This window comes from Mustela erminea, chromosome 18 (genome assembly GCF_009829155.1).
Source record: "Mustela erminea isolate mMusErm1 chromosome 18, mMusErm1.Pri, whole genome shotgun sequence".
NCBI classification, from domain to species: domain Eukaryota; kingdom Metazoa; phylum Chordata; class Mammalia; order Carnivora; family Mustelidae; genus Mustela; species Mustela erminea.
The window spans coordinates 43,379,893-43,393,648 of record NC_045631.1 but is presented as its reverse complement, the minus strand read 5'-3'; the positions used below and the strand labels follow the sequence as shown (position 1 = coordinate 43,393,648).

General features: G+C 50.1%; 1 protein-coding gene across 1 annotated transcript; it reads right to left on the bottom strand.

Annotated features, from left to right (window-relative positions):
- Positions 1–5,064: 5,064 nt before the first annotated feature.
- On the bottom strand, positions 5,065–13,486 carry ASB16 (ankyrin repeat and SOCS box containing 16). The gene is made up of 5 exons (XM_032323004.1): positions 13,067–13,486; positions 10,974–11,241; positions 7,342–7,834; positions 6,845–6,958; positions 5,065–6,379 (listed from the first exon to the last, which is right to left on the bottom strand). The coding sequence occupies exons 1-5, from the start codon at positions 13,365–13,367 to the stop codon at positions 6,194–6,196; spliced, it is 1,362 nt and encodes a 453-aa protein (XP_032178895.1). The 5' UTR covers positions 13,368–13,486; the 3' UTR covers positions 5,065–6,193.
- Positions 13,487–13,756: the final 270 nt, after the last annotated feature.

Sequence of the window (13,756 nt, the reverse complement as noted above, 5' to 3'; positions counted from 1 at the left end):
AATTAAAATTCTTTAGGGAGCCCTGGCTAGCACAGACAGGTTGTGAGTTCGAACCCCACGCTTGTCCTAGGGATTACTTAAAAATTTGAGGGAACCTGTGTGGCTCAGTCTGTTAAGCATCAGACTCTCTCTCTCTCTCTTTTTTAAGATTTTATTTATTTATTTAACAGGGATCACAAGTAGGTAGAGAGAGAGAGAGGAGGAGGAAGCAGGCTCCTGGCTAAGCAGAGACCCTGATGCGGGGCTCCATCCCAGGACCCTGGGATCATTGACCTGAGCCACCCAGGAGCTCCAAGCGTCAGTCGCTTGATTTCAGCTCAGGTCGTGATCTCAGGGTCATGAGATTGAGTTCCCCGTCCCCAGGGGCTCCATGCTTAGCAAGGAGTCTGCTTGGTACTCTCCCTCTCCCTCTGCCTCTACTCCCTTCACACTCTCCCTTCCTCTCACTAAAATACGTAAACAAATGTTTAAAAACACTTTTTTTCCAAAGACATGTCAGGATTTTTGTTTTCTGGTGAACTTTTGGTTCAGGTATAAAAAAGGCAGAGAGGGCAAACAGACAAGTGAAGAGTTCAGTAGTTTTCACCAACTGAACTGATTGGAACTGAACTCAGTGGAACCAGCACTGAGATAAAGAAATAAAAAATGACCCCAAAGTCCCCCTTCATGTCCTCTTCCAGCCACCACCTTACAAAGAGTATTACGACTTTCCTTACCATAGATTAGTTTCCTCTGTTTTCATACCTTGTATAAATGGAATCAAGCTGTCTGGCTTCTTATTCTTTTTTCCAAGCCTTATTGTGAAATACACATAAATTTACCATTTAAACCCTTTTATTTTTATAACATTTTATTTATTTGACAGAGAGAGACATAGTGTGAGAGGGAACACAAGCAGGAGGAGTGGGAGAGGGACAGCAGGCTTCCCGCCAAGCAGGGAGCCAGATGCGGGGCTCGATCCCAGGACCCCCGGATCATGACCTGAGCCAAAGCATGTTTTTATTTTGAAGAATGCAGGAGGGGTAGGGTACAGTTAAACAGAATTCTGAAGAGTGAATAAGGTTACCAAGCAAATTTCCAGACAGAGTAGCAAGTTCAAGGGCTCTCAATAAATGCTTGAGGGAATGAATAAACTAATGAGCTGAACCACCATTAATGCTTTTGAGAGTTTATTATGTGCCAGGTACTGTGCTAAGTACTTCATATACCTTATCTTATGGAGCCCTGTTAAGTAGCTCTTATTGTACCCATTTTATAGGTTTGGAAACTGAGGCTCACATAATATCCAAATTTGCCATTAGTGCTATAGCTAGAGTCATCTAGTGCTCGAGCTCACTCTTTCATTTCCTCTCTCTCTATATACGATCTTAATTGCCAATATTTGGCCCCCTCCTTTTTTTCACTCAACTATATACCATAATATTTTTCCTGTGTCATTGAATATTTTTATAGCATCATAGCATAGCTTTAAGTAGCTGCTCAACAGTACCATTTTCCATATTGTTCCCTAACTTTTTAGCTAATTATCTCATTTGGATGGACATTTAGATGGTTTTCAGTACTTTGTTTTTAAACAATGTTTTCATAAACCTCTTTATGCGTCTTTGATGACAGATTTTTGTTCACACCCATGATGTTTTTCCCTAGGATAAATTTCTGAAGATGGGATCGCTGGATCGAAGGCTGCTCACATTGTTCAGGTTTTGATACACCTGGTGCACCTATTTCCATTTCCACGGCAGTGTGAGTCGTGCCTACGACTGTTTCTCTTCCCCTAAAACAGGATGGAAGTGAGAGAGAGCAGGGAATAAATGGGTGGAGGTTCTGAGAGACGTGACAACCCTGAAGATGTTTATAAGACGTTATAAGGAGGAAAGAATGGAGGAAAAGAAGGGAAGTGAAATCTGATTAGGGAATAAATGACTGACCAGTGACCTCTGAAGCCCAAGAAGGCAGAGCCCATGGCCAGGCCTGCCCTGTCCAGGGGCCAGCACATCTGGCTTTTTCACGGCTCCAGGTACCAGGTATCTGTTTGGGGTTTGGTACCTATAGTCTCGTTTCCCAAGCTGCATGGACTGACTTCTGCCAGAACACTTAGCAAACTGCGTCATGTTGTTTGTTTTGCTTTGTTTTTAAAGATTTATTTATTTAAAGGGGCATGGGGAGGGGCAGAGGGGGAGAGAATCCAAAGCAGACTCCCTACTGAGTGCAGAATCCAACATGGGGCTTGATCTTATGATGGGAGAGCACCACCTGAGCCGAAACCCAGCCAGACCCTTGACTGAGCCACCCAGGTGCCCCATAACAGTGTATTTTAATGGATCTGAGCACCTTGGACATTTTTCATGATAGAGTTCTTGAGATGTTTGCTTTTCTTATCCTATGGAATTTAGGCATTTTTACACTTGTGTGTGCAGTTAAGATAGCTATTGAATAGTGAATAAATCTGTGAGTCCTGGAATGCTGCCTTAGGCCAATGTGTGTATAAGAAATCTGTTTTACTAAAACTGCTCTTTCCCTAGCCACTCTCTGTCATTCATGCCATGTTTGCCAATCTCACAGACAAAAGCGTGTCTGTTCCTTTGATTTCATTCATTGGGTCACTAGTGAGGTTTTCAGTTTTTCATGTTTCATCAGCCACTTTGTAAATTAATTGTTGGGTCTTTTGTGTTTTCTTCCTTTAAAAAAATTTTACCCAGGCTGCTCCCAGGAGTACCCCCCTATTTAGACTCCTATTGTACCTATCCGAGGGTGGTGATTAAACTTACTTCAGGGGGGCGCCTGGGTGGCTCAGTCATTGAGCGTCTGCCTTTGGGTCAGGTCATGATCCCAGGGTCCTGGGATCAAGCCCTGCATTGGGCTCCCTGCTCAGCAGGAAGCCACTTGTCCGTCGCCCACTCCTCTTGTTTGTGTTCCCTCTCTCACTGTGCTCTCTCTCTCTCTATCAAATAAATAAATAAAATAGTTTAAAAAATAAATAAGCGGTGCCTGGGTGGCTCAGTGGGTTAAGCCTCTGCCTTCAGCTCAGGTCATGATCTCAGGGTGCTGGAATCGAGCCCCACATCGGCTCCAGGGAGCCTGCTTCTCTCTTTCCCACTGTCTGCTGCCCCCTTGCTTGTGTGCTCGCACTCTCTCTCTCTCTCTCTGTCAAATAAATAAATAAAATATTTTAAAAAATAGTGGGATTGAAATTTTTAAAAAATTTCAAACCCGGACCGTAAAATGCCCCACTGGCACAGTCTTCTTCCCTCCCCAGAGGAGCATTCTTGGGCATCTGCTTCTGGACCTTTTACTCTTCCATCTACAATCATGGGGTTTGGCCTTGTTGGCTGTACATGTCGTTTTCCGACTTGTTTCTTCTCTTGAACAGCAGTCTAGGCGATCTTTTCAAGGCCACGCCTATGACAGTCACTTGGCATCCCTCCCTGGTTCCTTCCTGTGGCGGGGACTACCCTTTGTAAGGGCTGCATTGTATTCCAGAGGAAGGATTTGTGCACCACCTCCCACATGTCGCTTTGTTGCTGGCAGTGCTGGGGTGAATGTTCCGTGCCTACCAGCCTTCTCAATAATGGGGAGCGGTGTTTAAGGGTAAGGATGCTGCTAGATTGCCTACCAAAGAAAGCAATTTCCTTTCCCACCAACAGGATGAGCAAGAATTTCCATCTTTAGATCTTCATGCGCTCTCCCTGTTATTGACCTTCACCATTTCCCGCTATCTAGCGGGGTAGCAGTATCTTCTGATTGCTTTAATTTGCATTTCCCTCATGGCTGGTAAGGTCGACTCGTTGATTGGGCAAAGAGTGGAGTGTCCAGTCTCTGCAAAGCCCTGCACAGCCACCAAGTCACCAGAGGTGAATAAAACAGATGCTGTTCCCATCCTCCCAGGTGAAGGAAATGAAATCTTTTTTTTTTTTTTTAAGATTTTACTTATTTATTTGACACACACAGAGAGAGATCACAAGTAGGCAGAGAGGCAGGCAGAGAGAGAGAGAGGAAGGGAAGCAGGCTCCCTGCTGAGCAGAGAGCCCGATGAGGGGCTCGATCCCAGGGCATGACCTGAGCCGAAGGCAGAGGTTTTAACCCACTGAGCCACCCAGGCGCCCCAGGAAATGAAATCTTTTAGTTGCGGATTTCTTCCCCCAATATTTTGTCTTTCACTTGTGTTTACGATTCGGTGCTTTTATAATCAAATTTAAATTGTTTCTGCATCCAGATCCTTTAATCTTTTCTTTTATGCTTTCACCCAGGAAAATCTCCTACCCCAAATAATACTCATAATCTCATGTATCTCTCAGGTTTTTTTTTTTTTTAAGATTTTTATTTATTTACTTGACAGAGATCACAAGTAGGCAGAGAGGCAGGCAGAGAGAGAGAGAGGAGGAAGCAGGCAGAGAGCCTGATGCAGGGCTTGATCCCAGGACCCTGAGATCATGACCTGAGCCGAACCGAAGGCAGCGGCTTTAACCCACTGAGCCACCCAGGCGCCCCTCTCAGTTGTTTTTTTAAGTGGGTCTTTTGTCATAGTTGTAAATACAACAGAAAAGGCTGAGCTCGCTGGGGTCTACCTCCTGGAAGAGGGCAGACAGCTCAGCATCTTCCCCAGGCTTCCAGCTTAGGCCCAGGACCATAAAGCATTTCTTTCTCTTCCGTCCGGCCTTTTGGCTCTGCGAAATGAAAGCCAACATTTCTTCTAGAAAGGAGAGTTTGTGGCTCTACATAAGACGGTACAAAATTGCCTTTGCGTTGGAGAAAGGGAAGGAATCTCTGCAGATACAACTCTCCACAGAGGCGAGGAGGCTGGCGACAGCTGCAGGAGGCCAACCCTGGGACTCCTGTCCCGTCTCTACTGTGGGATTCCAAATGGTAATGGAGTGGACAGCCCAAGGTCCCTCAGCCAAAGGACCCTCCTGTGGCGGGTACTACAGGCTTGGGGTCTGGCAACGGCCTTCTGTTGTTCCTATACCCTTTATCCTATCACAAGAGCAACAGTTGTTCCGTGGTGAGGCGATAAACGTGGAGTGAGGGGCAGCTCAGGCACATGTGACCTAACACATCCACACTTGGGTTCTGGGCACACATTGTTTATTTGCATTCACAAACACTGGCTTGGCTTAAAAGATTCCTCTTAAAGATGAAGGATTGTACTTTTGACTCTGGGACCAGAGGAGGGTATGAGAGAGTGAAGGGACAGCTAGTGGCTTGTCTGTCACAGGCCCTTCGAGACCACATGTGTAGGGATCATTGTTTAAGACATCGTGCATCCCTGGTTGGGGCAGGGTGGTGGGGGCAGACTCGACCATAAAAGGGTCCCAGGGATCATGCATTTCTTCCTTCCTCAACAACCATTTGCTCACATGCCTTTTCAAGGAATACAGTCCCAGTCCCAGTCAAGCTGAGGCAGGCACAGGCCCTTAATTAAGTAAGTGCAGTCCAAGGAAGGCTCTGAGGAGACCGTGCTAGTGGGTTGAGTCAAATTAGCTTTGACCCAGTCAAAAAATGTAGGAAGGGTGTGTACCAGGCAGAGGGAACAGCGCATGCAGAATGCCCAGAGGCCAATCAGAGCAGGTCATATCCAGGAACCCGTAAATCTGCCTGGTTTGGTGAGGCTAGATTACAGGAACCTCAGAGGCGGAAGGGCGATCAGAAGGCCAGAAAGCTTAGCGGAGGCAGGGGAGGAAGATGGGTCTCCCTTACTGAATTTAGATTTTAGCCTGACCATGGCAAGGAGCCACCAGGAATCAGAGTTGTGATTCCCAAAAGAAACTCTGGCATCCTTGCGTGGCGTGGATTTCAAGACCAAGCAGGGAGGGCCTCCCTTCAAGCAACAAAGGCAGTTTGGGCCGAGGCAGTGGGGGCACAAGCAGAGTAGCGCACACTTTAGGAGGCCAAACAGGTACACGGGTCAGGGGGCGATAAGGATCACCCCCAACTGGCTTGGGCTGGAAGGGCCATCCGCTTAAGCAAAAGAGATGGAGGCGGACGAAGGCTGAGTATGCAGATCATCCCGTTGGAAGCTGAAGCTCAGGTAGGGAGGGAGGTCAGCAAGTAGCTCTAGAAGCCAGTGAATGGGGGAGCTGGCCGGGGAGAGCACGGGGTGTGTAGACAAGGGAGCCAGGGATTGGTCCTCTGGGGTTGTAGGAAGATGACGGATGGAGGGGGCAGTATGAGCTCCGGGAACACCCTCACCTAGGGCTCACTGGATACGCCCCTCAATACGCAGCAGCAGATAGTCCCTGAGGACAGAAGGCAGGGGGAGGTGGGCGGCGGCCTGTCGGCAGCGGCTGCCCAGCTGAGCACGCACAGCCAGCCGGGCCAGGTGCTGCAGCCGCCTCGGCTGGTTCGCCATGCTCAGGGCTGAGATGTAGAAGGCTTCGTGCTCCTAAGCCAGGAGTGGAACAAGATCAGATGGCCCAGTACCCTTGACCCTGCCCTTCCATCTGGGGATGACCTAGCACTGGGGGCCCCGGGGAATTTGCAATACCCACCCTGGGGTTTGGTGCATCTTGAAAGACTTGGGTTCAGAACCCAGAAGTCCTGCAGGGGTCATGGAAGACGGGACCACTCTGTAGGGTGGGGGCTCGGCCATGTCTGCACTCACCACTCCACAGATGCTGGCACAGTGCCCTCTGAGTCAGAGCTACCTGATTAATGCCCACGATGGTACAGTGAGAGAGGCTGGGGAGATGTGTGGGATTAGAGCTTGTTCTGAGCTGCTTGGCGGTGGGGGGCGCGGTGCACAGGAGACTCTGGGAAGCCCATCCTGGAGGGATGAGGCCTAGGGCTCGTCCTTCCTCTCCATCTCCCCAGTACTCAGGAAGGAGCTGTGCCCCTGGGGTGGACATACCTGCCACAGCTCTGGGAGGACTGCGTCCATCCAGGTATCACAGGAGGGGACACAAGGGTAGGCATTGAGCAGGACTTCCAGGGCCCGAGGGAAGTTAGCACAGTGTTTCAGCATCTAGGAATCAAAAGAGGGTCTTAGGATCACCATGGCTCTCCCAGCCTAGGGCAGAACCAAGGTCAGCCTAAACCAAAGCCTCCCTCACGTGCAAATTTGGGAGGCTAAGGTCTGAGTCTGTCCTCAGGCTTTCCTCTGCCCCAGTTTACCCCACCTTCTGGGGGCTGCAACCTCTTGGCCCCCACCAGTTTCCTGGGGAGCTGTTCTCCTTCCACACGCACCCCTATAGTTCTCAGTGGTCCTTCTCAAGGTGACGACAGACCTTTGCCTACAGGACCTGGCTCTCAGCCTCTTGTCACCCCCCCTTCCCTGGTGGTAGGGGAATTGCAGTCACAGGCATCCCGCCCAACTGGGGCCTCCTTTCACAGGTTCTCCCCGCGCACCTCCGGGCGCACAGGCTGGGCCCCGTAGTCCAACAGCGCAGCGAAGAGGACCTCAGGCTCCCAGTTGGGGGCGTCCTGCACGGCCTGCAGGGCACAGTCCATGGGCGTGTGGCCCGCTGCATTGGGCACTCCAGCGCAGGCGCCGTGGCGCAGCAGCAGCTCGGCCAGGGCCCCGCAACCATTGGCACAGGCGTTGTGCAGCGGCGTGTGGCGCTTGCGGCCGGCAGCGCGGGGATCAGCCCCGGCTGCTAGGAGTCGGCGCGCGGCCGCATGGTGCTGTTGGCCGCTGCCCGGGCCCTCGGCCCCCGCGCACGCGGCGTTCAGGGCGGTCTCGCCCTGGCTGGTGCGCAGGTGCACGTTGGCTCCGTGCTCCAGGTAGAGAGCCACGTGCTCCTCCAAGCCGCGAGCCGCTGCCACGTGCAGGGGGGTCACCTCGCTGTCCTGTGCCGCCACGTTCACAGTCGCTCCCGCCTCCAGCAGCAGCTTGGCGCACCTGGGGACAAGGCACAAGACCCAGAGACAAATCCTGAGGGACCAAGACCTGGTCTGCTGTCATCCCTTTCCCCCCTTCCTTCCCACCCTGCATGCCCGCAAGGCGAGCCTTGGTGTCCACCATCAGACTCACGGAAGCCCCATGACCGACAGCAGAGCTGCGAGGTCCACGATGTCACCAGGAGCATCTTCAGTCTTCTGATGGAAAACTCAGCCGAGAAAGACAGCGGTACAGCCAAGGACACACAGCAGGGTAGAGGCTGTGCCAGAATGCTACTCTCTGCCTCAGATGGTCCCTTCCAGAATCTGTTTATTTCCTCGGTAAATTCCAATCATGGGCTAATCTTTAGTTCCAAAACCTGACTCCTTGAGTAGATTGGGACCCCAAGACCTGGTTCTGAATCACATGCCAGTGGTCTCCTAACATTTTGATAGCACAAAAAGTTTTGAAAACCCATGACCATGTCCACTATGAATGTTACATATAGAAAATTAAAGGGATGGGGAGCCTGGGTGGCTCAGTGGGTTAAGCCTGAGCCTTCAGCTCAGGTCTTCATCCCGGGGTTCTGGGATCGAGCCCCACATCAGGCTCTGTGCTCAGCGGGAAGCCTGCTTCCCCCCGGCCCCCACCGCCTGCCTCTCTGCTTTCTTGTGATCTCTCTCTCTCTGTCAAATAAATAAATAAATAATCTTTAAAAATTAAATTAAATTAAAGTGTATGGGCTGGAAAGAAAAAAGAATAGAAGTCCTAATATTTTCTTCTGCCGCCAAACTTGAAGAGTACCCTTCCAGACCAGTGACACCCGCTCAAGCAAAGGAAGGCATTTGGGGATCGACCTGCTCCACTTTCCCTTAGAGAAAACAAACGGAACCAAACAACAACAATCAGATTTTCGGGAGCACATGTTTCACGGTCTCCCAGTTCCTGGAAAAACTATAGGCCGGAGCATGGGGCACCTGGGTGGCTCAGTGGGCTAAGTGTCTGACCCTTGATTTCTGCTCAGGTCATGGTCTCAGTGTTGTGAGTTTGAGCGCCACTGGGGCTCAACACTGGGTGTGGAGACTGCTTAAGATTCTCTCTCTTCCTCTCACCTTCTTCCCCACCCCATCCTTCCTTCATCTCACGGGAGCGCATGCTGTTTCTAGAAAAGGCCAGAATGCTGTTGAGGCAAATACGCATCATTAATCACCAGGGGGTAAACCAAACATGAAACAAACTCAATGATGCCATTAAACTGGGCACCTGAGTGGCTCAGTCGGTTGAGTGTCTGCCTTTGGCTCAGGTCATGATCCCAGGGTCCTAGGGTCAAGCCCCACATCAGGCTCTCTTTTCATCAGGAAGCCGGCTTCTCCCTCTCCCACTCCCCCTGCTTATGTTCCCTATCTCGCTGTGTGTGTCTCTCTCTCTGTCAAATAATAAATAAAATCTTTTTTAAAAATGATGCCATTAAACTAACAGTAATTTATAATTAAAAAGCCAGAATGGCAGCCACTGGAAACCCAGGAGCAGACACAGCAACCCCAAAGAAACCCTGATGAGGCAGGGTCCCTCCCCCTCAAATGGCCAGAATTCCTGCTTCCATCAGTGCACAGGTCCAGTAGGAGCTTGGCTCAGGGGGCAAAAACGCAGTAGCTGCCAGCCGTCTATGAAACTGCTGAACTTATTTCCTCTGTCAATTCTAGTCATGGGCTAGGTTTTGTTTCTAAATACTACATGTAAATAACACTGAAAAGCTCATTCAGTAGGGTTTCAGTAAGTTTCACTTAAAGGGATAAAGTCTGTTGGAAAGCACACTGTGCACTCATAAGAATTTAAGAAAGGGGGCACCTGGGTAGCTCAGTTGGTTGAGGGACTGCCTTGGGCTCAGGTCATGATCCTGGAGTCCCAGGCTCAGTCTTGCATTGCATCAGGCTCCTTGCTCAGCAGGGAGTCTGCTTCCCCCTTTGACCCTCCCCCCTCTCATGCTCTCTCTCTTTCTCTCAAATAAATAAATCCTTTATTTATTTATTATTAATATTTATTTATTATTAATAAATAGATCTTTTATTTATTTATTTATTTATTAAAATTTCAAATAAATAAATCTTTTAAAAAAGTTTTTCAAGGGGCACCTGGGTGGTTCAGTGGGTTAAAGCCTCTGACTTCAGCTTGGGTCTTGATCCCAGGACCCTGGGATGGAGCCCCGCATTGGGCTCTCTTCTCAGCGGGAGCCTGCTTCCTCCTCTCTCTCTGCCTGCTTCTCTGCCTACTTGTAATTTCTCGGTCAAATAAATAAAATCTTTTTTTTTTTTTTAAAGCATTTTCATTAAAAAAAAAAGCTTTTCAAGAAAGGGCTGGAAAATTGAAATCACTTCTGGGTCCACCATTGATCTGGATCCGGCTAGGGAGAAGTCCCGAGCATGTGGGCTGTGGGGTTGTCCACCACGGTTGTCCAGCCCTGGCTATGGACCTGATTTTTGAAAGTACAAATACCATCACGCAGGAGGTCAAAAAGCCCGTTTTTGTTTGTTTGTTTGTTTGTTTTTGTTTTTGTTTTTTAAAGTATAGTTGACACTCAATGTTACATTAGTTTCGAGTGTATAACTTAGTGACTTGACAAGTTTATACATTATGCTCTGTTCGCAAGTGTAACTACCATCTGTCCTGTAAGAGTGCTATTACAATATCACTGACTTACACTGAGCCTTTTATTCCCAAGCCTTACTCATTCCATAATCGGAAACCTGATCTCCCACTCCCCTTCACCCATTTTGCCTAACCTTCCATGCCTCCTCTCCAAAAAACCTGTTGATCTTAAAAATGTGGGAGGAGGGAATTTGGGGGAGACCTCGCACTAAGGTTGGGAAACATCTTTCTTGATGCTCACCTTAAAACAGGTAGGAATTTGGCTACAGAGGACTCAAAGGGGATAGAGGACTACAGTTGGAACAGGGTTTTCCAAAAAGGCAACAAGGCTTTTGCCTCCTGGGCTTAGCATATGTGACCTTGAACAAGTCCCTAAACCTTTCTGAGCCTCAGTTTTCTCACCAGTGGAATGAGATCTGTCTCCCAGACTGTTGTGAGGATGTGGGTATGAGAGGTGCACGCACACCGCGCGCGCGCGCACACACACACACACACCCCTCCCCCAGGTACCTACTGCAAGGACTCAGGCGCTGTACAGAGGTGCAAGGGGGTCGTGCCCTCCTCGGACAACACGTTGGCCTTGGCACCGAAGGTCAGCAGCAGCTGCACACAGTCAGACTGGGCCCGGGCGCAGGCCTCATGCAAGGCTGCCCGCCCCCCAACCCGGGCATCCAGCTCGGCTCCCTGCCGGATCAGGTGGCGGGCACAGTCAGTGTAGCCTCGGCTGGCAGCGATGGTGAGGGGCGCTGTCTGCTTTGTCTTGGGGGTCAGCACCCAGAACCCTGGGAAGAGCAGGCAGTGTTGGGGAGAGGTGCATGAGACTCACAGGGCAGGCCCTGACGTGGCTGTCCCTCTGTACCCTTGGCCCAGCATGTATCATGCCCCAGGCTGTAGCTATGGAGAGGGGCTCATTCAAACCCTCAACTGGGAGTGTGTATTGGAACTGCCTTTCAGAACAGTTTGTCAATCTGTATAGTATGTGTGTCATAAAAAAAAAAAAAAAAGGTAATTGCTCTTTAAAATCACAAGGGCAACGGAAGGAGAGTTAATCCTGTTAAGGAAACCTTTGGATCTTTGAGCTCCTGATGGATTCCTTGGTTCCTGGTTGTTCACTAGGGTGTTCTGGCTGTGGGGTTGGGGGTGGGTCTGAGCTATACATAGAAGGGCCTGGAGCTGAGCTTGGGAGTGACCAAGGAGCCTAGTTTGGGGTTCTAGGATATTCCTGGGGCAGATGGGGAAGAAAAGGGTGGAAGTGGGGGAAGAGTAGAGGGGGGGAATAAGAGATGGGGGCGGGGAAAGAAGAGGGGGCGGAGAGGCTCATCTTGGGACCCCAAATCTAGCCAGTCTATTTGGGGGCTAGTTATATAAATCATGGGACCCTCATACAATATGAATTATGCGACTATTTAAAATATTATGTGGGGACAGGGAGCCTGGGTGGCTCGGTCAGTTAGGTATCCTACTCTGGATTTTGGCTCAGGTCATGATCTTGGGGTCCTGAGATGAGTCCCACAGTGGGCTCCACACTCAGTGGGGAGTCTTCTGGAGATTTTCTCTCTCCTCCCCCCTCTCCCCCTCTCCACCACATGTGCAATCTCTCTCTTTCAAATTAAAAAAAAAACAACTATATATTATGTGGGGAGGCCTGGCTGGCTCTGTTGGTGGAGCATGTGCCCCTTGATCTCAGGTTTGTGAGTTCAAGTCCCACGGTGGGTGCAGAGATTACTTAAAGATAAAATCTTACAGAGGCGCCTGGGTGGCTTAGTGGGTTAAAGCCTCTGCCTTCGGCTCAGGTCATGATTCCAGAGTCCTGGGATCGTGGCAGCGGGCTCTCTGCTCGGCAGGGAGCCTGCTTCTCTCTCTCTCTGCCTGCCTCTCTGCCTACTTGTGATCCCTCTCTGTCAAATAAATAAATAAAATCTTTTAAAAATAAAAAATAAAATAAAATCTTACTTATTTTTAAAATTTTTTAAAAAATTTTTGAAAATTTTAAGTAGGAGCGCCGCCTGGGTGGCTCAGTGGGTTGGACCTCTGCCTTCAGCTCAAGTCATGATCTTGGGGTGCTGGGATCAAGTCCCGCATCAGGCTCTCTGCTCAGTGGGGAGCCTGCTTCCCCCTCTCTCTGTGTCTGCCTCTGTGCCTGCTTGTGATCTTTGTCAAATAAATAAAATCTTTTAAAAAAATTTTCTTTAAGTTAGCTCCACACCCACTGCGGGGCTTGAACTCTCGACCCTGAGATTAAGAGTCTCCTGCTCTCCCAACTGAGCCAGCCAGGTGCCCCTTAAAAATAAAATCTTTAAATTATATATATATGTAATTATATATGTTTTATATATATATACAAATTATAATATACATATATATACATACACACATATTCAGAGAAAAGATTGCATTAGAATATAACTGTGTTCCTATGTAATTCACATGGTAAAGTAATTTTAATCCTGAAAAGACATACAAACCACTAACGATCCCTCATCTCGGCTAAGTGAAAAGCAAGTTCTAGTCTGTGTTCCGGAAGGAGGATGGGGCCAAGCCTTTCCCCGTCCCCGTCCCCTCCCTCTTCTCCCTCCGTCCTCTTCGGCCCCGCTGGGTGCTCCCTACCCTGTTCAGCTGACCAGGCCAGCTGGTTGCTCACAGTCTCCACAATCATGTTGGCAGCATCTTCCTCTTGGAACAGGGCTTGGACCTGTTGCAGGTCACCGGAGAACAGAGCGTTGTGCACGGCTGGGTCTCGGCAGCAGCGGCGCTGCCTGGTGAGTCGGGCCCGGGCACTGGGGGGGCACCTTTGGCTCCGGCACTGCTGGGCGGCAGCCCGCCGCCGGTCCTCCCACTCTAGCCACTCCCGCTGCAGGCGGAGAGCCCTCAGCGTGGACGAGGTGAAGGGGAAGGTCTCCTCGGCCATTGGGGAGGGGCCCCGGGGGTCTGGGCGGCGGCAGCTGGGCACAGCCGTGTTCCCCTCAGCCCGACTACCACCCTCGTTCAGAGGAGCCACCCTGCCCCTCACTCGTGACCCGGCCAGAGGAGCAGCTGAGGCTATAAATAGGTCCTTTCCCGGGCTGGTAAACACTGCTTGCCCGGAGTCATGATCCTAGTGCAGAGAAGGTACTGGGCCAACCCCCAGCCCAGGGCCAGGGCCAAACCCTGCCCCTGTTGATACCCTCTGGAGGGGGCAGCGGGAGCCCCAGGGTCGGCATCATCCCTATCCTCTGGAGTGAGGAGGTCTTGGGTTGGCAAGGTCCCAGGGGAGTGAAACAGTCTATTTGGGAGATGGTCAGGACAGGGAGGGGGAGC